We start from the raw sequence: 26,386 nt of genomic DNA, 5'->3' as shown, positions 1-26,386 counted from the left end.
GACCCTGCATTCCTTTAGAACGGGCAGCCTCCCAAAAACTAATCTGGACAAAATAAACAACTGGGCTGGCGCATTCTGGCCGCTCCGATAGAAAGATGGGTACGTGCGGCGTGCATGCCCAGAATGAGTAAATCTGTACAACTCCACTTGCTAACACCAAACTGCTGTGGAAGCACTGTGCTGGTGTGGCAGAATTGCTGAATAAAACATCCGATTCACAGGTTGCGCTGAATGGCAGCGGCTTTGGTTAGTACACCAGCTTTGCACTGCACTTATGTGGATCTGCTGGATCTTTAAGGAGCCTCAAAAGTGCATTCTGCATGTTAAAATCAACACCATCAGTACCTGACCTTAAGTACATCAGTGATAGCAATGTAATGAAAAAATGAAGCTCATGCACAAGTGAAAAAATCTGCAGCTTCTCAAGCAGCAAAATGAACTTCAAATCATAGACCATATATTAAAGAATGAAGCCACTGTGTTGCCACCAGATGGTTAGTGAATCCTGCTGTGAAGGCGCAGGATGTTTGGAAGCTGGAGTTAAAGAGTGAGTCGAAACTGAGGGACACTGCATGGTTATAACGTAGCAATGCATCTGAAGCATGTCCTGCTTCATTATCCTAATTTATGATTCTATTGGAAGCATAATTTGGTAGGTGCGCATTATGCGCCATTGCCTGTTTATTCATCACGGAGTATTTGGAGACAAGTGTGTGTCTTCTATGCAAACTAGAGGCAACCACACCAATCTGGTAGTGACTAAAACGATAACAACAAGGTTAAAGGTTTTGTTCAATGCCCTCTTTGAAATCGATTTCACATGGCATAAGCCAGTAACCTCGCTCAGATCTACCAACTCTAGATCTGAGCGACTGTGGTCTTAGCAGATAACACTCTGCCCTCTCATCCATATAAGTTCACTTTTAGATTCACCAGCTAAACCGCTAAACTTTGAGCGTAAGGAGTGCAAAAATCAATGTTGTAGTGGCCATCTTTTATATATAGTTTATGTATAGAAGTTAAAATGTACACTTGTAGTAAAAACACACCTTCTGTATTATTTCCATCTCCTCTGGGCTCAGGTCTCGGTCTATAGAAGAGATGCTCTCCATACTGTTCTTTCGCACAATACCGGTTGCAAATGGGTTGGCAATGATACCCGGAGATGCCTGAAAACCAACACAGAGTACAGTTTAAACCTTTGAAAATGGAGATGTTTTTAACTGAAAGCTATAGTTCTACTTAAACACTCAAGCCAGGTACATGATAAAAGGGAATATACATTAGCTGATATAAAGACAGAACGATCAGAGGTTTGGTAAGTTCCTGCTGTACATAATAAACTGTACATATCCAAATCTGACTGTTCATGCCATCTCACCTCCACTGCAGCCACTTTGCCAGGGTCAAAGCCATCACAAACCAGCATGACCAGAGAGTCCCCGACAGCACGGAGCACTCGCACCGCCTCCGTGTGCGTCATCCCCAGCAGGCTGTGGTTGTTCACCTCGAGAATTCGCATGCCAACCTGCAGTCGCCCGTCCCTTGCCGCTGCGCCGGTCGAACTTACCTGCAGAAAACAGTCAAAAATGTGAGCATGTTCACATTTCTCATGTTGATAATAACCTCAATTAAAGCTGAGTCGTGCCAAGATGTGTTGCTTTGGATTGCTAAAGAACCTTTGAGATGAAGATGCCCTCATCTGTGGGGTCGAAAGGATTTCCAGCATGACCCTTGGCCCCTCCGCGAATGCTGATACCAAGTTTCTCTCCAGGCTGCTTCTGGATCATGATTTCCTGCATTCCCGGCGGTGAAGGGTCCCGCCGTACCAACATACGGATCTCCTGCTTGTTGGCCAGCAAGGCCCGCACAGCTTCCTGGTGTGTGGCATGTCGCAGGTCAATGCTGTTCACCTCTAATATCCGGTCGCCAACACGGAGCCCACATTGACTTGCCAACCCATGAGGAATCACCTGAAGAAATGAGGTGAAGTCACGGAGTCATGCAACAGGAGATGTCAGTCACTTTCAGGAGATGAAAGTGTAAGAATACACCTGTTTTACAGTAATACCTTTGAGATGAACACCCCAGGTTCATTGATACCAAAAGGGTGGCTGGCATGGTCGCTGCCTCCTACAATACTCAGGCCTAGAGGGCCTCCAGACTTCACCAGGGTAACTTCCTGTTAGGATTAGGTTAGATTGGCTTTAGCAGAAGATTTGAAAAATAATTTAAAGCCTGAATGTAAAGACGACGACTCAAACATCACAAGTCAAATCTACATCTGTTATAGTCTAATAAATATCAAAAACAACTTTCTATTTAACAACACCATTAGTGCTTTATTGACAGCTACTAACTACTCAAGCCTTCATACCATACACCATCTTCTCTGGAACTGGACAGCAATAAGGATAAGGCGAGGCCACATAAACAAGCATTAACACTGAGTGCTTCAATGACGTTTCTACAGCAATGGCTACTAAAACGACTAAACAAAAACCAAAACTATTCGACACACAAGTCAGTCCTCGAATTCTCACCTCGATGGGATACTCGTCCTCCATCCGGCTCAGATGGTTCCCGAGGCTTTCCTCGTCCTGGTCTGGAGAATCTGATGGTTCTGGGGGTGGAGGGGAGTGGGCTCGTGCCCGGGTCTGACCTGGAGAGCCCCCTGGTGCATTCAAGTCACGCTCCACCAGGAGGGCGATGGTGGGGGAGGTGCCGGTAAGGAGCGCTACTGCCTGGTCATGCCTGGCCTCTGTCATGTCTACACCATTGATCTGGATTCACAGTAAAACCAACCGCGGAGGGTGTCAGCCCACCAGGACGCTCCCACTGGTCATTTGCTACTCATAGGATGAATCTTTGACAACAAACCCAGCCTGCCAACAGTCGTTTCTCATCGCTCTCTCCATTCATTACCCAAATGAAAACTGAATGTTTAAGTTCTAAACCGATCTGATTTGTAATTCTGAGATTTTTCAAGTGCACCAAAGCGAGTTATTTAAAGAAGAACCAAACACCTACACAAAGCAGCAGGATCTTATACGGAAAGTGAGGGGTGCTGCAGGCAATTTAAGATGGCAGAGCGTCCCTGAGGGAGAAAAGCTGCAAGCAAGCAGAACTATTTTTCGTCAAACTGCCTGAAGTGAGCTCATGAATGCCCATGCTGCTATCTTTTCATGTAATCAGTTCAGCACTTCTTGCCTTTGTTTACTTAAAACTTCAGTGGAAGTGTGTAGCTTCTCCAAAATTGATCTTAAGTCCACAAAGGCAACAAGAAGTCGTCAGACACCACAGATTAACCATTTCATTACTGTTTATGTGTGTTTTAGGATCAAATAAATAGGGGTAGCTTTTAGGCATGCAGTCTAGTCCAAAGTGACAAGCAGAGGTCGGCACAGACCCGACAGTACCAGCTCTTACCACGGGCTGACACACTGCAGCTCCTGCTGTTGTGGTAACTCGTGTTCCACAAAATCAGCAGAGCAACAGGCTCAGCCCACTCCACCCCCAACACCATACCCACCACCAAGCAGGCAAGGAGATGTACTCAATGCATTAGTGAGCATGCACAACAGGAGAGCGTGAGAGAGGAAAAGAGAACCAAAGAGAAGCCAATGAAAGAAAAGAGGAAACCCAGAAAGAAGGCAAAGAGGACCATTCAGGAAGCTTTTCTGTGATTACAGAGAGCAGGAAGTGCAGTAAAGAAACAGATCTGATCATCATCAGTTCATTTACAGTAAATAACAAAGTGTGCAAATGTGCATGTGACCAGACAAAAACATGCGACAGAAGAGTTGCTAATACGCAGAAAGATACGGGAGCACAAAGCAAAGCTTGGAGTGGGATGAAAAGAAAGATCATGCAAAGGCTAAATGTTTTAATATTTAACTAAAGCAAATAAAAAATCTTCATCGAATCCAAATAGAGAATGACTTTCATATGAGGACCGTATCACTAACTCATGGACGTGATGTGTGAGATTTTGATGAGATAACCTTAAGGATGGAAACACCATGTCAGTCACACAAAGCCTAAAACTGACTTATGAAAGCAGTGATGCTGGCACAAATGACACAGTTTCACAACAAAAATGGAACAAAATGCAACAAAAATGTCAAAAAGTAAATGCCGCATTTACCAGATGTAGGAAAAATGTTGTATCGCTGTTATTCTCACAACACAAAAACGATACCTAATTGTTTGGGATTCATGTCTAAACTTATTCCTGTTTGTAAAGAAAGCCCTGCTTTGATCACAGTCAACACTACAGTGTCCAGATGGAGAAGGATGGTAGTACTCACAGAGATCACCCTGTCGCCCACACGCAGCGTGCTGTCTTTGTGTGCCGCTCCGCCCTCTGCGATTCGAGAGATGTAGATTCCCTAAAACAAAACAAGACAAGGACGACTACTGATTTAAAACATTTCTGCACATTTGTAGATAACTTATTTTTTACTCAAACATTCTCATATACTGCAACTAACAACGGCATCATTCCGAACGATGGCTACAACAAACCACAGACCTATATGTAAACGCTCGCACTGAAAGAAAAACTGAATTTGTTTTCATGACTGCTGCAAAATTGACATAGTTCGACACATTAGCAGCCCACACTGCCAGACAACACACAAACAACCTCTACATATAACTGATTAACAGGTCAGCGCCAAATAGTTAAAACGCATTAAAAGCCTCGACTGCCAGCAGCTCGTTACAAAGTACGAGCGCTGAAACGCTGTCCCCTTTGCTCAGACACATTACACCGTTTGTACACCAATAAAAACCCAGCCTAGCTGCCAGCCTGTCCCACATGAACAGAATGTGTAAACAAATGCATGTGCAAAGTCTAGTGCACCAATTCACATCCACCAGGTGAGTCACTGCATCCACTTCAAAAGGCTTTTTGAAAGGGAGGAAAGACTTACAGTCAGACCCGCTTAAACCTTATGTTTATGACTCCTTCCCTCTTTGTGGGCTCCTGGAGCTGCTCGAGCTGCAGAGCAGCAGTGTGCTGGCCCAAATATACATATCCAAATTACAGCAGGCCTATCGAGTGTCAAGGCTGGCTATTCATATCGGCGTCTCCCAGGAGATGACTGTAAGCGCTGTGGCCAGAATAGACGGCGTTAAAAGACAGATTCGCTCTGACTGAGACTGTTACTGCAAACATGTGACTTCACTTCCTAACTTTCAAACCACACTTTTTGAAAACCCTTTTATTGATAGTATGAGGCACTGTCTGCAGTTTTGGATGTTTTTTTAAAATGTCTTTTTCCTCTATTCCCTTCTTCATTCCCCAGATTTGGACATTGACAGAAGGTTGCATACATCACACGAGTAAAATAAAGCAGCCATCACATCTCAATCTGAGGAACCAAACAACTCCCTCAAAGAACTGAGTCAGTTCAATGAAGTATTGTGTTAAATCATCTAAAGATGAATGACAGGAATACTTCTGTAATGCCATTTAACTGATTCAAACAGAGGACGCTCTGCTTGGATGTTTACACAAACTTGCATAATGAACTACAACATGATACAGATCTCAGACAAACATCTGTCCCTTGTGCTGCTTATTTTAACATCAGACATGACACTGTGATCTGATAGTCTCCTATCAGGCTAAATAAAACTCAGTTAAATATAAATTACTCTTACTTTTAAGGTTTACTTAACTATAATTTCAGTGGGCAGGTCAACTACGAGGGAGGTGTTTGATATGGGAGCAAAAGATGCTGCTGGGTGGAAAATGATGGGATGGTAAATACATAAGAGGGTCACCTTGGCAACAAGAGGCCTGGACTCTTACAGTAGTGCCCAAGTTTCAGCTACAGAAGCAAAGCAAATCAATCGCTTCACATGCAGACAGGGCTTACCAGGTGTTGGGAACAATCCACAACCATTATTCTAAGTATGGATTAATCTATCAGTTATGTTCTCAATAATTTAGCTGGCATTCATGCATATCAACAGAGAAATACACGGCAAACACACTTGAAACAGCTAAATCATTTACCCGCTCAGAACTGGTTGTAGTATGACAACAAAAAGTGCACCATAGACGGACAGATGCCTTTTCCACGTACAGCAGTTGATCAATAAATGGTTGTAAGCAGACGGCAACATGATGGTCAATCCACAAAGACAGATTAACGTAACCGCAGCCTGTTTTTCTACATATCAACATTTTTATTCCATTTGCGAATAAATTCTGCCTCATCTGTCACATAATGAATTTAATGTCTGTACTGTCACAACCGACACCTCTCTGCCTCTGATGTCAGCACTATGAACTTTATGATGTGTATCTGACAGCTCAATATAAGAAGTGATCTTCAGAGGATGAGAAAAAGGTGGATAGGCTTTCCCTTAGTGATAGGGTGAGGAGTTCAGTCATTTGGGAGGGGCTCAGAGTCGAGCCGCGGCTCCTCCACATCGAAAGGAGCCAGCTGAGGCTCTTTTATTTCTTTTCTTTTCTTTCCTCACCGTGTCCCCTGTGCGGTACGCCGTGGAGCCTTTCCCCCCTGCGATGCTGAATCCCAGCCCCTTGTCATTACGGATGAGGCAGGTGGAGAACCGCTGCCTCGGCCCGCTTGGACTGTTCTCCAAGTTAAAGGCAAGGCCGCTGCTCCGCCTCTCCCGTGGGAAGTAGTCATCCTCGGGCCTAAGCGGTGTGGTGGTGATGGCGTTCTCTGGTTCCACCATGCGCTCCCGCAGCACTGTCATGGAAACTGTAGCACCGGAGCTGCGGAGAGCTTCCACTGCTGTGTGATGCTCAGCTTCGTGGAGGTCCACTCCATTTACCTGAGACAAGGAGATTGTTTGTTTTCTGTTTAACAAAACAAACAAAACACTCTTCTAGTCACCCTCCCTGTCACACACACAGACATGCAGATGTTTACCTCCAGCAGTTTGTCTCCCACTTTAACTCCAGCTCTGGCTGCAGGACCCTCTTCAGACACTCTGGAGATGAAGATTCCCTAAAAGCAACCAAACATTAACACAGTCAGTCTGTGACCTCAAATACTTCCAAACCTAAACAAACCCCAGGTACCCAGCCCTACCTCGTCATCTCCTTTGTAAGGCGTGGATCCTTTTCCACCAGCAATGCTGATGCCCAGGCCGCCTGTTTGTCGCACGATGGTGAGGGTGTGCTGCAAGTTGAGGACGGGGGAGTCAACAATACTGGGAGTGAAAACCCATAAAAAGCCTACTCATCTTAGGGCAGATTAAGAGGAAAACGAGCCCACGGCGATTTACTTTGTTTTGTTTGGGTTTATACAGGGTGTATCAAAAAGAATTATCTGATTTTGAAAGGCTACATTTTTTAAGTAATGGACAGAGAAAGAACCATGTGGTAAATTTTAAAAATGCATGAATATAAAGTTTTATGCGAAGCTTGCAGTGTCAAGTGCTCAATGTGCCTCCCTCCGGACGCATGGTAAATGTCCATGACATAGCCAAACTCCTTCCATACTTTAGTGAGCATTGTCTGGAGTCAGTGCTGTTGTTATGCTACCTACCGGCAACCACATGAAACTCACGAATGTGCTCTTACTCACGGTACGTGTTTCGATAGTTGATCGGTGAACAGCTGCAGGTTTAAAGCACTTTAAAATCGGATGATTCTTTTTGATGAACCCTGTATTTTAAGTCGTGGGTAACCTCTTTCAGCAAGAAGGTGGCGTCAATCAGTGCTGCACCCTTTGTTTTTGCTGATGGATAAACGCTGACTTCAGTGTCAGTTTATGGGCCTATGCCAGTTTAAATGGGAGGCAGATGGCTTTGTGTTTGCCTGAATTTGATTTAAAGCACGAACAAAAAGTTTGACCCAAATCATCCACCAATTAACCAATGAACTGACATGGGACATGAATTCTAACACACTGTGTAAAAATGCTTCGGCTGGACTCAGTGAGACCAACATTTTTCCCAAAACAAAGTGTATTATGTATGAATTGGAGTGTAGACTTGTGTACATTATGCATACTTGCAGGCCATGCAAAAAGGGGAGGAATGGAGACAAATGAGGTACAGATGGAAGGAAGTAACAGACAACAGTTTTAAGTGCCCTAAAGGTGGAGTCCTTGCTTTGAGACTCCAGTGTTGCTCAGTGTGACAAGAGCGAGAACAAATGTTTCTTGCAAATTTTCATCACCCACACTAAACATACTAAATGTACCGATATACAGTGAATCATGCAAAAAATAAAATGTAGATGGAGGGAATAAACAAAAACAAAAGCAAATCTGAAACAAGCTCTTTCTTGCACTTGAAATAACAGCCATGTGTTACAGATTTACACAATCAAAAATCGACTTTGTCATCCATCCACCGGTTATCCTGTTTGGAAGCTGGATTAAAACCTGGAGGAAGTTGGGAAAGTGGGTTTGCCTCATCAGAGTGTAACCAGCCCATTCATTCCAGGGTGACAAGACACTGGACGGGATGAAAAAGGAGCAAAGCAGCAGAAGCAGAGGAGAGGCAGGGGAGAGGCAGAGTGTGCCAGAACCTGGACTGACTGAATATCTGCAAACTTCAATCCTTATGGCACTAACCCTTTTATAGAAGGAAAAGAAAAAGATCTGGTTCAGCCTGAAGAGGAGAATTCAACTACTCAATAACTGGAAAGGCCAGAGTTTCCTTCAAAATAGCAATATGTGCAAGCTGTGCAAAACTGCTGTAAATGCACTGAAATTAACCTACATGTTTAATCTATATGCAAAAACATCAGATATGGTTGATCAATCTGCAGCACGTGCAATGATAAGAATACCGACTCCTCGCTGAGAACCTGCTCTCCGTGTTTTCCTCACACTGTTTATTTAACAGAGGAACTGGTGGTATATATTTTTTCCTCTTTGGTGTGTATGTTCAAATACTGAGGGGGCGGGGTTAATTAATCACCAGTTAATGATGACTACCTTGTTTTGAGGTGGAAGTAACAATCTTACTATGATTACAAAGAAAAAAAAACTTAATTCATTCACTGAGTTCAGGCAATTTATTAAACAAATGCTGTTTTTCAGGTATGACCTGTGATTGGTTTATTATAAAACCCAGAAGGGAAGGATCAATGGAAAACCACAAATGTTGCGTTTAAAAGGCCAAAAATTAAATTAAAAGTTAAATGTTATCAAGTGCCTGGCTCTCTGCTTTAGACTCCAAAAAGCACAAAATGCTGAGAATGAAACTCTCACTACATGTTTACTATCACAGGGTTAAAGTGTCCACACTCCAGCTGTCCAGTAAGAAGAAGGAAGAAATAAATAGTGTCAGTTTCAGTCCTGTATTCAGGTTCTGCCACACTGGCCCCTCCTGTGAATGAGCTGGGATTAGAGGGGTTCCCTAGTGATCGGCTCGGATTAACCGTGGATTTCTGTGGGACGTTTTCTCCATTTCTGAGTATGGGTGGACAAATGAATGGGTGAGTGAGGGACGGAAAGACAAGAGTGGATGGGAAAGAGTAGGTACAGACCTCTTCCTCCTCAATTCGAGCAGGTTCAATCAGCAGATTATTGACTTGATCAAATGACACCCCCTGTTAGGACAGGAACCAGCAAGAGGCATGCGGATTAGTCAGGCCAAAATAAAAATATGCACACAGACAGACACACCCAAAAAAAACAAAACAGAACAAAAAAAATATAAAAACCTCCAGACACACCAGACACTCAACACGCCACTGTCTGCTTGCAGGTTGTGAAGCAGAAGCGAATCCACACTCACTCCCCAGCCACCAAAAGCAAAATACAGGCAGAGGTGGAAAGACAAGACCAAGGAGCTGAGCCAGAATGCAAAAAATACAGTGCAGAGAGAGTGGACAAAAGAAGGCAAAAGCTCCCAAACCACAACAAGCCCAGCCTCCACACCATCAAGAGCAATTTCCTCCAGGAGCAAGACTTAAATTTAGGTGAAGAAGTCAGTTTCAAGCTAAAAAAATATAAACATAGCTTCACAGAAAGTACAAAAGAAATGATACAGAAACTGATTTACTAGAAGAACAAAGTCCCTACAAAAATCCAGTGAAAGAAAATACGACCATGTGACGCAAGCCAGGCTCATTCGATGTTGTGTTCCAGCTCTGCCAGTACATGTTCTGGTTGGTCCGAGTTCAGTCACCCACACGCACGCACACATCCATACCCACACACCAAACAGATTCATGATGATGTTTGATCATTAGGTTAAAAAGGATTTCTACAATTAGCGTGACACAAATTAACAGATCTCAATTTAATAAGTCTAATGATCAACAAGGACATTCATTGATAAGCAGCTCCCGAGCATCCTTCACTCGTTTCATTCATACTTTACAAGCATACAATGTTACAAAAGCAGTGTGCAAGTGTCAATATTCAATTAAATCAGCAGGTAACTGATGATAAGGCGCGCCAGTGTTGAGCAAGAAAGGCTGAATTTATCCACAAAGAAAAAAAAAAAAGGTTTAGACAAAGATCTGAATGCAGTCTTGTATGGAAACAAGGGATCACAATGGCCTGTGGCTGATTTATGCCGACATGTCTGCATGCTTTCTGTGGGGGAACAGGCTAGGAGAGGCAAAATCTGAGGGGGCCAGATGAGGCTGTTGGTGAGTTTGCGATGAATGTAATGCATCACCCTGGATTTATAGCACAAGGGCAGGGCGGCTTCATCTCAGGAATGACCCTGCATGCAACGCCACATCCATCTTAAGTGAATGCAGCTTGCAAGGTGGCAAAGGCTCTCCATGCATACAATATCAAATGTTTGCAAAGAGGCAACAAACAAGGAAAAATATATATGTAAAGTTTTAAATCCTAAAATATGCTGACTTGGTGTGTACTGCATGTCCTGCTGTGATGATATATAACACTTTCTACATTCCTGAACTGCACCCTGCCAGTGTTTGGATCTCTCTTTTACCTTTACTTGGCTGGAGTTGACCTGATGCCGGCTGTCCTCTGCCTCCTCCACTCTGTGGCGGTGCTGAGGAGTGCCATCACTCTGCTCTTCCTCCTCATCCTCCTCGTCCTCGGCAGCCTGAGCAGAAGAGTTGAGGGCGTCGGGACTGAAGCCCTGCAGCAGAGCGGCCACAGCCTCAGGTTTGGGCAGCTTGGTGATTTTGAAGTGCTTCTTGTAGTGTGGCGTGTCCTTTCGTATCAGACGCTTCTCCATGGGCCTCTTGTCTTCCTCGTCACTCCTCTCGCCGTCCTCGCCGTCCTCTTCGTGGTCCTCGTCCCCACCTCGGATGATGGGTTCTTCTGCAAAGTGCACAGTGGGCTGGAGAAAAGAAAGGGAGAGGATTTTAGAGTCTAACAGAAACAAAGACTGAATCCATGAAATGAGGAGAAAACCTATCCACCATTTACCTCAATGTACTCCACCTCCATCTCATCAAGGTCATCCTCATCCTGAGGGGAAGGGCCGTCCACACGGTTCTCCATGTGAGAGGCCTCAGTCACATTTTGTCTGTCCTCGTGGGAGGTGGCCGACAGCGTGCTGTTAGACACCTGTGAGTCATGGCTCTGATTGGAGAGGTCACTGAGCCTTTTTCCCTAAAAACAATGACATCATTTTTATTATATCAGCATGTACCACAGCAGCAGCTAGTCAGGCAGTATTAGAGCAAATTTTGAGTTTAGTTGTTTGTAATACTGGAGCTGAGCAGCAAGAAATGAAATGCTATTTGCTTATTTTTTTTTTATTTTTTTTTAATTTGGTGGTGACCATATTTCTGACGTTATGTACCTGTGGGTCCAGGGACTGATCCTCGTCCTGTCTGGATGTGTAGGCTTCATTCCTCCTCTCTTCAATCCCTTTCTTCATCTCCTTCAGCTCACTGGGATGTGGTGTGGCTCTGCGCTGAAGGCCCTGAAGAAGAAAAAAAAAAAGGCATTTTATCTGATTTTCCTTTAAGCACGACATTATTCTTTTTTTTTAGCTTTTGTGCTGATGGGTCAGGTTTGCTTTGTTTAGTTTTTACTCACTCTACGCTCTGCAGCAGCCTCATCATCCTCATCCACCTCAGCCTTGGTCTCCTCCTGGAACTGGATGACCGACACTCTGTTCAGGTTGCTGTCTGTCCAGCTACCATCTACACTGTTCTGCAGCAGGTTCTCTGCAGATAAAGAGAGAGGGCAGAAGAAAGAGTGTGCCAGTTAAAATAAACATCATCTATACATGCGTCTAACAGGTCTGAATACTCAAATGCTTATTTAAAGCATGTTGCTTACCTAGGCTTGGGGAAGGCTGCTGGGGTAGCAAATAGCAGGTTAACACTTTCTCTCCTGTTCGCTCATCGTCCTCTGTCTGGAACTTGAGCATTGGCTGAGACTGGTTCTCTGCGAGCCACATGGCCTTCAGGTTGAGGTTTGTCAGGGCGAAAGGCAAGTTTTGTAATCTGGATAAACGTAAGGTCAGGACAGATAGATGAGCTTAAAATTTCTAAGATTTTTAAGGTGGATCTATTATTTATTTCCTTCTTTCCTGTCAGTACACTCAGAAGAGCACATCAGCTGGGCTGGCGTCTTTGTGAGACAAACCTGAATTTCTTTCAACATGCCTGTCAGAGCCAATGAGACTGCAGCAGGCATGGGAGACATTTGCACTTTTCCTCACATACTGTGGTCTACAGGACCACTGTCATGGTTAAATGGCACTTTCCTACTCCTCTTAAGCACACAACATGCCTCATTCACCTACTCGCATGCATTCAGAAAGCAACTTGCCCGAGGATACTTTGGGATGCAGACTTGAACAGCCAGGGATCAAACCACCAACCTTCTGATTAGTAAATTACCTCCTGGTGACCGGTTGTTCACACCCCACCCCAGTTTGACAACCCTTGCTGTAAGGCCACTCTCTCGTTAAAACAGTGAAATGAGGGGGCAGCACGCACCAGTACAAGACTAGCTGGGATTATTTTGACTTGCAAAGAGACTGTAGGAGAATGTAAGAATAAAAGTCTCTGAAATAACACTTTGACAGTGATAATTATGCTTCAGATCATTCTAGTAACAAACAATTTGCACAAAGTCATACCTGTGATGAAATTACGAACTACAAGGGCAAAAGTGTCGGTGCAACGTCTTTGTTTTATCTATTTTGGCAAAGACATTCTCTTCAGGTCTTCAACCTTTGCTGTGAAAGCTGCTGTGCATTATTAACGGTCTACGGTGTTAAGTAAGGGTACCTGTTTCCAGCCACATCCAGCACATGCAGCTCCGTGGCATCTGCAAGCTCAGCAGGCAGTTTGCCCAGGCGATTGTCTCTCAGTGAGAGGACGTTGAGGCTGGCACAGCCGCCGAGCTCTTTGGGCACGCTGCCCAGCCGGTTGCGGTCTACATTCAGGTTGGTCAGCTTCTTCAGCTTGCCCAGCGAGCGAGGAAGCGACTTTGAAAGCGAAAGGGAGGGAGACGAAAGCCATTAATGGAATCAGTGATTCAACATAATTATTGTTAATGGGACTTAGTTATTAATGGGTGTGCATGAACCCCTAATAGGTCAAATGCAGGGCTGCAGGAAGCAGTTTATACTGTGCGTCCCTACCTGTAGCAGGTTCTCCGTCAGGACAAGTTCTGTGAGGTTTTCACACTCGCCTATTGAATCAGTCAGATGGGTCAGTCTGTTCTGGTCCACCTTCAGGATGGACAGCTGTTTCAGAGACCCTGCAGACAAATCACGGTAACATTTAGCAATACACAACATCGTACACTTCACTACTGGGCTGCACTATTTTTCATTCAGATCACATACGTGTTTCTTAATATATCTGTGTGTGGATGTGTGTGATTTTGAGCAAGAGTTTTATGCAGAAAAGCGTAAATGAAAAACAAAGACAGAGGCTGCAGTGGGCAGTTCTCACGATTCTTAAAATCTGTTTTACTTCACTACTAAGAAATTATTTGTATTCTTTCCACAGCAAGGGCAAAGAAGAAGGAACAGCAGAAGCACAGACTTAGCCCACATTACAGCTTATTTATGATGCACCATCTAAGCTGCAATATGTAGACGTGAGTTTGCAAGACTCACGGACAACATACTGTAAAATATGTTAATCTAATTAGTCCTTGCAATTAAACACATATCTGTGCTTCATTGGCATTATTTTTCCAGTAGGGGGCAGTGCTGTTCTTGTTTAAGATCACACTAGAGCCATATCCCAGTGTATACTTAATATGGCTTCATGATTAGGTGCAAAAACTTTCACTGACAAGATAACACACAGTTTACAGGAAGAACATTATTGAATTATTATTGAATTACTGAGTTAGTTACAAAACAAAGGTAATAAACACCAACACCAACACAGAAAACAAGCCTGTCCCTTCCCCTGGTGTTTCTCACCTATGCTGTCCGGGACGACCTCCAGCAGGTTCTGTGTGAGCAGCAGGTCTGTGAGAGCCAGGAGGCCATTCAGCTCTGACGGGAGCTCCTCCAGACGATTCTCCGACACATCCAGACACACCAACCTACGAAGGTTTCCCAGCTCCTACACACACACACACACAAACACATAAATTACCACTTACAGTGAGCTATAGAGACACAATACAATCCAGCAAACACAAAAAGAAGAAAACTGCTAGTGGGAGTAAATTCTGCATGAACGCAACAGTTTGGAACTTCATGAAAATCAGGACATTTAAACAAACAAACAAAAAAACGAAAAAGCTGTACTTACTGGTGGTAATGAGGACAACTGGTTACGGTCCAGCCACAGCTCCCTTAGGTTGGGGAGAGCGCCGAGGGTATCCGGCTAAAGGAAAGTAGGGGAGAAAAGAGAGTGAGTGGCCATATTTTTATGTAAAATCTAATTTGTGTTAAAACGGCACGTTGTGCAGATCGTGCTTCATTTGAAATCTGTTAGAGGGGCTGAGAATTTGGAAAAGAAAAATCATGTGACATCTGTGGATGACTGTTACAGAAAGATCTGATGTCAGCCTCAGTTATACCACAGACCGCTTCAGATGCTTGAAGCTGAAATCAGCGCTGACTAGCACGACTCCCAGTTTGACTTTTCTGACACATCAGTACCAGGTGAGCTTTCTTACCATCTCTCTTCTCTGGCAGCTGACACACAACACACACACACACACACACACAGACACACACACACACACACACACACACACACACACACACACACACACACACACACACACACACACACACACACACACACACACACACACACACACACACACACACACACACACCTCACCAACAGTGCCGTCTTCTTCTTGTCACTCATCACTTTTGTTTTATTTGGTCATTTTTGCACTTCACTTGAGTCCTGGCCATCTGGCAGGTTGTCAAAAAAGTTCACTAGCTCAAGAAGTTCTGTTGTCCCGTGTTGTCCACGTCACATGGGCAATCGTATAAAAAACATTCCCATAAACCTCCCTCTCGCCAGGCACCTCCTCCAGTTCTCCCTGGGGAATGGTGAGGTGTTCCCAAGACAGCTAAGAAGCATAATCTGGTCTCCTCCCAGTCAAAAGTGCCTTATCAACTTCCAGAAGACATCCCAGTCAGATGTTTGTAACACCTCAACTGGCTGCTTTGGATACAGAAGAGTAAAGGCTCTACTCCGAGTCTCTCCTAAAGACTTATCCCTAAGGGTAAGCCCAGAAACCCTTCAGAGGAATCCACCCACAGCCCTTGGATATAGTTGAGGGTATTTAACCGGTAGGCTCAATTAGCTAAAGTACTGCTTCAGCTTTGCCTTTACTTCTGTTTTCACCAGCTACACCAGTAAAATTACTTCAAATCTCCAACTCTACACTTTTCCCGAGTTGGAAAAATATGCCTTTGATACTTCAGGCAACAATCCCCACAAACCTGTAGAGGACAATTCAAACTTTGAAACAGAAGATAAATAAAAATTAAAGGTGACCCTATTATGCTGTTCCTTGGTTTATATCAAGTATGTAATTTTACAATGGTAATAATGAGGTCAGTAAATGTACAAGTAAACCTCAGATCTCATAGATGCACAGGGGCTGCACAAAAATCCAACATAAGATAAATACGGATTGAACCATTCAAGTATGACAGGTGAGTACAAGAATCAGCACAAAAGCTCTCCTTTAAATATGCATATGATCTTTCCCGTGTATTAGTGTACTGAAACAGAAACTTCAGGACTTTCAGAGACTTCTAGTCTGACACAGATTTCTTAATCTAATGTTGGTAAATCAGATTCTGATTTTAGGAAAAAAAGTCAACTGAAGGATCTTGAAATGAGCTCAAATTTAAAATATGAAATAATTAATTAGCATCTAAGCTGGCTGAGCGATGGTCTATGACAGGCATGCAGGCAAGGTTTCATCATGATGTCAACTGTTTGTTCAGCCTCCGCCCTCGTCAGGACATGAGACATTGTTTGCTCTGTCCTACACAGACAGGTGGGTGTTCCCGGGCTAAAACCGGCACTCACTCTGGGGTAGTGCAGGCAGGGCTTCACTTCTTTCAGACTGGCTGGGCCGCGTTTGGTGAAGTAAACATGTGGTCTGGATCATAATTACTGTGGTGGGACTGTGAGAGGGATATTTGTGATACGTGTCAATTTGAGAGTGTGTGCGTGTGTGTATGTCTGGTCTACTGGTTGTGCGAAAATGAAAAATATCATTTTAAGACACAATCAAGGGTGTTGTCTGAGCACGATGATGATCATTTAAGGGGATGAGACGCTGACTTACCAAAACTTCCAGTTCATTGCTGCCCAGGTCCAGCTGTTCCAGTTTCACCAGGAAAGAGAGCGACCTGTATCAAAGCACAACCGGTTACGTCACACAAATATGTGCACTCAAAGAACAAAGAGCTCCGGCTCCAACTGGTAACAGCATACCATTCATTCACATGTAGTGATGTACGTTCATAAACCTGCTGTTACAAGTAACTCGTGGTGTGTGCCTTTCCCGAAACGTCTACAGTAATTGACAGGTAAAAGTAGCAGTGACAAAACACCCCAATGAAAAATGCGGAGAGTGAAATATGTATGTGTGGTATGAGCAGAGATGAAAAACTTACGTGGGCAGAGACTTCAACAGGTTCTCCCTGAGCTCCAACGTCACCAGGTTGGCCAAACTACAAAAGCAGGAATGACAGAGAACACGAGGCACATAAATGAAGAGAAACAAAAAATATGAGGGGCAGGAGTTGGCAGGTGAAGAGAATAAAGGATGGGGGAGGAAAAGAAGGGAGAGGAGAGGCAGGCTGGTTAGTCAGATGGCGGGTCTGTTCGTCTGGGCTGCCAGGCGTGGTGAGGGACTCTTCCATCTGTCTGAGAACAGCAGTGGCCCGCAGCCTCCTCAGAGCACATCGGTACTCCTCGAGAACCTGCACGCTCGCTTTATTCATGCACATCTGTAAATCTCAGTGGCCACAGGTTACAGTTTTTGCAACCTTTAAGCACTTAGGTTCTCAATCTTACGCCTGTGAATTGTCACTAAAGTGTGCACAGCGACTGCTGCACCCTCTGCTTTTGGCACAAAATAAGGAAATCTGATGCCAAAGACAGATATCAGTAGAGATGTGTGAGGCGCCTCAAATCTTAAAAAAAAAAAAAAACTGTGCAAGTCCAAATATAAAAGATATGAAGACTCATTACTTTGCTGAAACATCAGGATTTCTTTCCTCCTTCTTTTGTTTAGAAATGGATCATTAAGCTGGCTTTACGGTAGAATATAGGCAATATTTTAATGATAAAAATGTCCGAGTCTACTTTTCCTACAACTTTTTACAGTGTTTTGTTCTTCATCTCGTTACCCAATTGTCCCAATTCTAATTACTACCACTGTAATGTTTTGCAGTGAACCATGGCTAGCATTGCTTTAACAAGATTTATAACTGCAGAAGCCTTGAGGTGGATGGTTTATGCTCAAAGAGTATTCATGTATAATAAATTAACCTCTCTGTCATTTTAGTCAGTAAAACTGTTTGGTCGCCTTAGGGCCTAAATGGATCATAGTAAGAATGCGCTGTATTTAACGTCAAATTAAAGCGTGTCAGTAAAGTGTACATGTCTGGCCCCTCGTGGGATTGTCATTTTCCAACATGGAAACACTTTCTCTGCCTGTGCGAAGCCAGTTCGGCCTGACTTCTGAGAACTGGTCCCACATTGCAGCAGGTCTGAGAACTAAATGTGATACAGCAAAATTTGGGGTAATATTGTAAGAAAGTAATTGTGAACAGATCCTTCAGGCTTCAGTCATTTCTTGGGGAACCCTTCCTGTTGCCACTGACATGGCCCCGGTTCATCCTGAACACAAGAATATTTGGCTTTGGTTTCAATTTAGTTTAGTCTCTCCAGGCTTGTAATAATACTATAACTATTGTGATCTTTTAAGTTCGGTTTCATTTTTTTTTTGCATAAAATTAATTTTTCTTCATCTAATAACCAGCAATGGCAGAAAAATGCGCACTTACATGAAGTACAGTAACACAGCACTCACTGTCAACTATTGGCGCAACCAATCATGCATACATTCACAGCCACCCCTCATTCCCAAAAGCCAATTTTAAGCCAGGAAATACCCTGATCTGTGGTTCCAACTTTCCATTCATGAGTTTTTTTGTGCTTTGCCAACTACCAGCTTGTTGGCACCGGTTGTTCTTCAGTAAAAAAGGAATGAACCTGGCTCTAGATTAGGCACCGGCATCGGCACAGTGCTGGAAAGAGGACAAAGGGGCCTTTCACGACGTCCCAGACCAGGAGCAAGGTTTTTCATTTACAATGAGATAAAAGATAGCCAATGCTCCCACTTGCGTCAGTGTTGCTTTTATTTTTTTCTTAATCTAACCAAGAGGAAAAACTGAAAAAATAAACAAAAACAATCCTTTTAACTTATCAGATTGTCTTCTATGAGCCATAATGAGCGTGTACATACTTTCCAATGTCATTGGGCAACATCTGTAATGACACATCATTGAGGGCCAGGTGAGCGAGCGCTCGGAGTTCAGTGAAACCATCCGGCAATCTGAGGCAGAGAGAAAGAGGAAAATGGTGTCTGTTAGATTTTAATGGCAACAGCCAACTCACACACTGACTACTAGCCCTCCACATCTGTTAAAGAAATCAGGATCAAAGTTTCTGCCAGCTGTTCAATCACTTTTCCATAGTAGGAGCAGAGAGATATTGATGACAGGGGGTAAGAAGATGATGAAGGTGAACGGGGCTATAATGGGAATTAACTGGTATCCTGGTTAAGCCAAGCGGTAGTAAGCACGCAAAACAATGATCAGCTCCAGACATGTGTTCATTTACTGTTCCTAATCCTTACTTAGCAGTGAAATGAGGGTCACACTCCACAAACTCGATATACTGTTTACATGCACACACACGAACAACTACAATATTTAAAAGTTCAGTTCACTGCACACTTAGCAAAGTAATTAGAGCAAAGAAAATGACACTCGCGCTTCATTTCGTCTGTCAAAACAGTGTTGCCCCCACAACTCTGCTCTCGTTACTGTATCTGGGAATACCCCGTTCTTATATTTTCCCCACACTGATCATAAAAAATGATGGGCTGTTGAAATGCACTTACCTGGAGAGGGGGTTTCCACTGAAGTCTGCAATCTCCAAGGCCCTGCAAAACTTAATGCTCTCTGGGATCTCAGAAATATCTGCAGGAGAAAAAGAGAAGAAGGAGGAGGAGTCAGCGTTGTGGATGCACAGATGTGGATCGTGAAACGAGCTGATGCTATAGAGCGAATGATTTTAAAAAGTTCCTCATAACCACAACCAGATGCCAAAGAGCAGAGAAGTCAGAGAAAAGAAAATGAGAGAAAAATGAGACGTTTTTTTTTTTTTTTGCAGAGGTCAAAGTGTAGCAGTACATCTTGATTTTCTCAGGGATGCACTGATTGTGAAGATCTAGGCCAATAGTGGTGATTAAAGACACATGTACATATGTGTTTCAGCTAATTCACGTGATTTTTGTTCTTATTAATGACCATTTAGAGTCAGGAACCAAATAATTATTCATTATGAAATAATATCTATCCTTTTTCAAAATCTTGCAGCTCTTCATCGCATGAGCTTTGAAAATTTAGTACAAAATTAATTTAACCAGCTCATTCAACAGGGCTGATATCAGTGCCAGTTCTAATAGTGTGGTATAATTTTAATATTTACATTAGCATTTTGTTTTCATGTTCCTTTTTTCAATTCAATTTAGTTTCATTAGGTTTCAAAACTACATTTGCTTGTTTCAGTTTTTAGTCATGTTTTATTGCTTAATATTTAGCCTTTATTCTTTTATTAAAGTTTTTATGATTTTGATATAATAAGCACTTGTCAAAGGAAACACCTTTTCAAAGCAAGTGACTTATGTTTACACAGAGATCTCAGTCTCAAGAAAATCACAAACACTTCTTATGGTGGCAAAAATAACCAAATGAACATAAATTAAAACTAAGGTGAGCACACAATACCATATCAGTTATGGTTCAGTCACACTAAAAGACCTCTTTGTGGCTAGGGTAAAAATCTGTGGTTGTCCAAAGACTGCATTTAACGTTTGAGATTGTGTCTAAGGAGTTGCAGTGACCAACTGGTTGCCCACAGGTTGAGTGTGCGACACCCACGAGCAGATTCTGGGCGAACACTTTTGATACACAGGTGTTTGCGATCGTCTTCAGACTAACTGCAATCACTCATAGATTGCTGAGGGTTTGCAAATGATTTTTGTCTAATTCATAAACGCAGACAGGTCAGCAGCGTGGTGTAATCAATCCGAGCCAGTCTCCGCCAATCAGTGCAACTTGTCTGGGACATCTCTGTGTGATTGAGACTTTGGTCAGCTGATTGAAACTGGTGTATTCTTATTATATTCCTATATAAAAACAAGACTGCCGGGAGCCTTTTTTGAATTAGTTTCAAACCTATGAGATTCTGGCAAGACTGTAAGACGTAACTATGAGTTTTTGTGTGTGCAGAGAGCAACAGATTTGCAGTTTTCACCAGTTTATTACACTTACTCGCCATATTGAACAATTTACATGTAACTGCCGAGTTGGTCCCATTTAATCGCAGACTGACTCTTTCTTTCATTTTATCTGTCCAAACACACCAGCTCTGAAGAAGGCAACTGACTGTGCATGGCCACATCAGTTACATTTGATACATACATCTGAATCTAACTGCATTACATTTCCTGAGTATAAAGACAGAGAGCATTGTGTAATACTATGAAAACCACACCCCCAACAAGGGAAAACAATCAACATGCAACTATGGGCTGAAACACTAACAAAACGCCTTAAGCTGACTGAAAACATTAAGTCAGAGGATTATTTTAGTAGCCTATGTTTAGTACAATACAGTCAGTGGAAAGCCACAAACTTTTTCCCCTGGGGTGTGGGTGGGTAGGTGGGACTTGATTGCAGCCCGTCTCTCTAGTAAAATTCATGGCTAAAGATAAAGAAGGAATTAAAGACAGACAAAATTATATAAAATAAAGTTGCAGCCAGATGGTGTGCACGCTTCTATTGCTGTATATAGACCTAAGGTATTATAGATCTAAGGGATTAGGCAAAAAGTGAAAAAAATGAGTAAATAATAGTAGTTTTATGATTAAAACAATGCTTCTTCGTGTAAATACTATGTTCAACAGATGCCAAAAAGCATGACATGTTTCATACCAACACAGAGCATGTCCACCTTCGGAGTCGACGTGTGCAGCAAACTGGCTGTTCAGTTATGAGTCATCAAACAGACTCTTCACAGTTTAAATGTGAATGAAAGCGAGCCGTTCACCTGAGGTCTTACACAGCTGACCACCTCTGTCGATACCTGCAGCAAGACTCCATCAATAGTTGTTTTAAGTAGAGCTGGGCGATATGAGATTTTTTCATATCACGATATGTTTTTTTCATTTCAGGCGATAACGATATCTATCACGATATAAGCCAAATAACTATATTTGTAAGATTTAAATGTGCCGTTGCTCACAAGTAAAATGTGAAATAATCAGCAGCTTGTTTTTTAAATATTTATTTCCCATAATAAGTTCAACAGGGTAGATGTACTTAAGGAACATGAGACTTTTTCAGATAAATAAAGGCAAATATTGCAAACTACACACAAGGCAGCCGCTAAAGCGTTTAAGTTTCAAAATAGAACAAACGAAACAGACTAAATTGTCAATTCCACTTAGAAACAAAATATTAATTCTAAAAATAAATCTTAGTTTGTTTTACAGAAGAACAGACAAAACTGACTAACTTTTGTCAATATCAAATAAACTGAGAACTAAAAGGAAATTCTCAATCTCTCCTTGTTGTATAGCTGAGCTTTTCAAACAGTTTTAACAGTTACTTTAGTCTGACAAAAGCCGAATGACGAATTAGCGCTTCCAGTCAGAGACTGAGGCTACGTCCACACGTACACGGGTATTTTTGAAAACGGAGATTTTCCGTTTTCGTTTTAAAAAATAATCCCGTCCACACATAAAGGCAGAAATGAAGGAAAACGCTGCTATGAACATGCCAAAGCAGCAGGTGGCGCTAGATTCCTAACCGTGCAGAAATGTTGGCCAATCACAAGTCTAGAAGCCTCGGTGGGAAAAAGTAAACAAAGCTGGGGCATAGAAGCAGAACCGAGTCGTATGTGTGGAGGGACAGTAACTGTGTGTATATGTAAGCATTTAAACACTGCAGAGAGTAGAATTAACAGTATTGTAGAAATTCATTTCACCGAAACAATAACGTGGCGCACAGTGTGACGCATGCACCAGTTTATTGTATTTCCAGACTTGCTTTCGGCACAATTTACAGTGCGCGCTACTCTGTTTTTTGTCAGACTTGAAATAGCCGAAATACCTTCAAACTACGGAACTTCTATGGCTCTTCCGTTTGACAATCTCTCCGGCACTGGAACCATCATCTGTTTTCTCTTCGGTCACGCTCGGTTGATTTTTCTAGTCGGCACACTCATTTCCTCCATTACCCGCTGGCTCCATTACCCGCTGGCTGCTTCCCAAACAAACACACGTGCGGCTTGGCACTTGTGCTGTACGTAACAAGTCACGCTACGTGACGCTGCGGCTGTGATTGGTTCGGCTCTGCGCTACTTAATTTGGATTGGCTGACCTTTTTTTTTTTTTTTTGAGGACAAGAGCGGCGAGGTCTATCGCGATAGCGTAATTTCTCTATCGAGTAAAAGTTATATCGCGATACATATTGTTATCGTTCTATCGCCCAGCTCTAGTTTTAAGGTTTCAGTTACTAAACCTTTTGCAGATTTGTTGTCGTAAGCTAAAATATAAGTCTACTAATAACTATGCTGTGATATTATAAACTAAGTTAGAAGTATATAATCATATTAATTTTGGGGCCAATGATTAAAACTTTACATGGGACGAGCAGAAAGTCTCATCTCCTGGACACTGTAGTTGCCTGGCACCCTGAGAGTACGTCACAGCCCTGCTGAAATTAGTCCTATCCAGAAGGCAGGTCAACGACGCCACCTTACCTTGATATTAAGAGGTAGCAAAATAGTTTGTACAGTGCCAAACAGCTTAAATGTTTACTTTACTCTTGGTTGCTTAGTCTAGTGCACATATAAAAAGGCAGGGGAGGAAATATGACCTAGTGGCATCATTGCAAAGTGTATTTTCACTACTGGATGCTGCAGGTGCACACTCAGAAATCCCTACAGAGCCAAGCAGCCAATCACATTTATCTGGCTCAGCACTGTCCTGCAGCAGGAGTGGGGAAGCAGACAGGCAGACAGATGGGAAAGGCCCTCACAGGCCACTGCACACTGCCTCCCCCAGCACTTGATGCAGTGTGTAGCAGGGCAGATGTCTCCTATCTAACACAGAGACCTTTCTGCCACTACCACGGCGTTTGTGTATGTGAAGTATTCAAGGACGTGGAAAGGGCAAGATATTTGTGCGCATTACAGCAGAAAATAATATCGCTGGGCAAACTCAGACGTGGGTTTCACCTTACCTTTCTGACCGAGGGCAGAATCAGCAGTTTGATTTGGATGGTTTTGTCATTTAGGCGTACATTTATAGATGGCTATCTGAATCTGGCACAGAGGGCTAGCTAATATTTAACTGATCTGACCATGCTCTCCTTACACTGGGGTGCAAAAATTTGTTTCCACTGCATGCTGCAGGTATTGCAGTGACAACGAAAGACTGCTGTCAACCTGAAGCAAACTTAAAGATGTAAAATGCAAATATAAAGATCATAGAAAACTACTCCAGCAATTAATCTGCATACAGGCAGGTTTCATTTCTAAAATCTTCATCATGGTGTTAAATAAAGTGATGGTTTATGGGAGAAGCTGAAGCTTCATGTCTAACCTTGTGGAACAGGTGATTTGATAAAGTGCTACTACTGGCTTTTTACCCTCACTGGTTTTATTATGATTATTATGATTAGAGTAACAAGGGCTGCTGTTGTGAAGTCTAGAAAAGTGTTTTCTTTGACTTCACCTGGGTTCGCCGTCTCAGGCACAGAGGCAGCTCCTCACAGCTCATTGTGTGTGTCAGAGAAACGAGGCTTCGGCACGAGGCTGGACCGCTGATATGAAAAATAGATGTTTCTGGGCTTTAACCTTGTATTCTTTTTATTTCTACACATACTTGTGGTACGTTTTACCGTATAGTCATGCATCGATTTTTAGTCACCGTTGCGAATGAAGCACTTGTGCTGTCTGGCCATGAACAGCGTTGGCTTCATGTTGTCTTTCAACCCCAATAAGACTAACCGCTTTATTTCACTAATCTCATACACCCTGACCCCAATTTTATAACATAAAGCTTAACTTAACTGAAGCCAATGTGACCCCTGCATCAGTACTTTCTGCATGTATAAAGAGCACACATCGTGTCATACTCTGGAAGCTACATTCAGTGACGGGTAAAAACTGTCAGTCCCATTGATATGAAGATGAGTTTAGTTGTTTAAAACCATCAGATTTGGACCTTTTAAGTCAAAGTCACTTCATTTAATGTGAAAATAAGTGGGTGGCAGCATAAAAAGATAAATGTTTGTTAGAGAGGGGTTTCACGGGTGAACACAACTGTCACTGGTGGAAACTTCATTACAAAGTTGGCCAATGAACTTGCCCAATATGCAGTTCTTACTGGTCCTGGGCGATCAAGACACTGGTTATGTCCTCCTGAGTCCTTTTACTTCATAATGTTTTCTATACTTTGCTAAACAGTGGTGACTTTATTGTTTTATGCTGTAAACTAAAGTCACTATCCCCATATGAGGACATACTTTTAAAAAAAATGTGTCAAAGGGTGGTTTTATGAGAGTTATGACAGATGGTTCGCAGTGAGCTTGTACCGTTCCTGGAGATGTCCAATTCCACCAGTTGCATGAAGTTAGCCACCTCAGGCGGGAGTCTCTGGATCTCATTGTCGCTCAGGCCAAGTTTCCGGAGGTTCAGTAGTCTGAAGAAAGGCTGTAAACACACATTAAACAACATTAGTCAGAATAACTCTTTCAATCAGGCTCAATGCACAAGCAGCAGGATGATAGCATTTGAGAATTAATGATCAAAAAAATCTCATGATTTCAGTCCCTGGATTAACCTATGTACTAGTTGTTTCAGCTTTATTAATGTTCCTTTTTAGACCAGGAGTAGTAAGAGCAATGCGATCTCACATAAAATTAAGAGCTGATGATGGTCCACATGCAGCCTCAGGCATATCCACAATTTAGTTATGATTACAGGGCGCAATTAATGATTCCTTTCCTTATTGATTAATTCTACTGATTATATCAACAGCAAACTTGAAACAAGGTCAAAGGTCTGGCAGCAATCCCAAAAATAATACTGCCTCTCTTCAAGGAAGTGTTAACCTTCCCTGAAGGACAGTAATAAAAATATTTTCCAACCAGTTTTTGTTATTATTATCAAATTACAGGAAAATGCAGAAACTTCTGTAAAATAAGGTAACACAGACTCTTTAATTTAACTATACCCCCACAACGGCACATTATGAGAAAGGAAAAACCGTGTGTGGTGATACAAAACAAAAGATAAGCAGATTAGTGTTTTTGTGGCACAAAAATTGACACACAAGATAAGTAAATGACTCCAACAAACACCTAATAGATAAATTAGTTCATTGTTTTGGTCAAAAGTCCTACAAACGATTTCAGTTGTGTTTCTCAAGTGTTGTTGACATTCCTCTCTGCCCAACCATAAATTCAACATGAAACATCCTTTATGTGCAAAAGAGGGCAGCATCTAAACAACTGGTTTAAAAAAAGGGGGGGGGATTAAAATCCATCCTTATATTCTCCCAAAAAAAAAAAAAAAAAAAATTCCTCCACACCATGGCAACGGCAGCCAAACAAAGTGGCTTTCGTTCGCAGAGCTGGGAAGAGTGCTGCGGCTGTGGCCGTGCCAAGT

At 42.6% G+C, this 26,386-nt stretch overlaps 1 protein-coding gene across 23 annotated transcripts in view; it reads right to left on the bottom strand.

The window, feature by feature from the left end:
• Positions 1-26,386, bottom strand: part of scrib (scribble planar cell polarity protein) — a 79,946-nt gene that overhangs the window by 23,089 nt on the left and 30,471 nt on the right. For 22 of the 23 annotated variants that reach the window (XM_026179934.1, XM_026179928.1, XM_026179935.1 and 19 more), the window contains 24 exons: positions 25,312-25,429; positions 19,545-19,623; positions 18,885-18,974; positions 17,026-17,082; positions 16,695-16,758; positions 14,678-14,752; positions 14,341-14,485; positions 13,543-13,661; positions 13,187-13,386; positions 12,228-12,394; positions 11,982-12,112; positions 11,743-11,865; positions 11,364-11,549; positions 10,918-11,274; positions 9,491-9,553; positions 7,077-7,166; positions 6,915-6,992; positions 6,499-6,816; positions 4,311-4,391; positions 2,544-2,783; positions 2,072-2,182; positions 1,680-1,973; positions 1,382-1,570; positions 1,050-1,169 (listed from right to left, as the gene is read on the bottom strand). In XM_026179934.1, coding sequence (XP_026035719.1) covers positions 1,050-1,169; positions 1,382-1,570; positions 1,680-1,973; positions 2,072-2,182; positions 2,544-2,783; positions 4,311-4,391; positions 6,499-6,816; positions 6,915-6,992; positions 7,077-7,166; positions 9,491-9,553; positions 10,918-11,274; positions 11,364-11,549; positions 11,743-11,865; positions 11,982-12,112; positions 12,228-12,394; positions 13,187-13,386; positions 13,543-13,661; positions 14,341-14,485; positions 14,678-14,752; positions 16,695-16,758; positions 17,026-17,082; positions 18,885-18,974; positions 19,545-19,623; positions 25,312-25,429 — 3,495 coding nt within the window. The remainder of the gene's footprint in view (positions 1-1,049; positions 1,170-1,381; positions 1,571-1,679; positions 1,974-2,071; positions 2,183-2,543; positions 2,784-4,310; positions 4,392-6,498; positions 6,817-6,914; positions 6,993-7,076; positions 7,167-9,490; positions 9,554-10,917; positions 11,275-11,363; positions 11,550-11,742; positions 11,866-11,981; positions 12,113-12,227; positions 12,395-13,186; positions 13,387-13,542; positions 13,662-14,340; positions 14,486-14,677; positions 14,753-16,694; positions 16,759-17,025; positions 17,083-18,884; positions 18,975-19,544; positions 19,624-25,311; positions 25,430-26,386) is intronic. The other variant, XM_026179933.1, reaches the window with a different exon arrangement.

This window comes from Astatotilapia calliptera, chromosome 9 (assembly GCF_900246225.1).
Source record: "Astatotilapia calliptera chromosome 9, fAstCal1.2, whole genome shotgun sequence".
Lineage (NCBI taxonomy): Eukaryota > Metazoa > Chordata > Actinopteri > Cichliformes > Cichlidae > Astatotilapia > Astatotilapia calliptera.
Note: the sequence above shows the minus strand (reverse complement) of the source record. Positions and strands in the feature narration are given on the sequence as shown.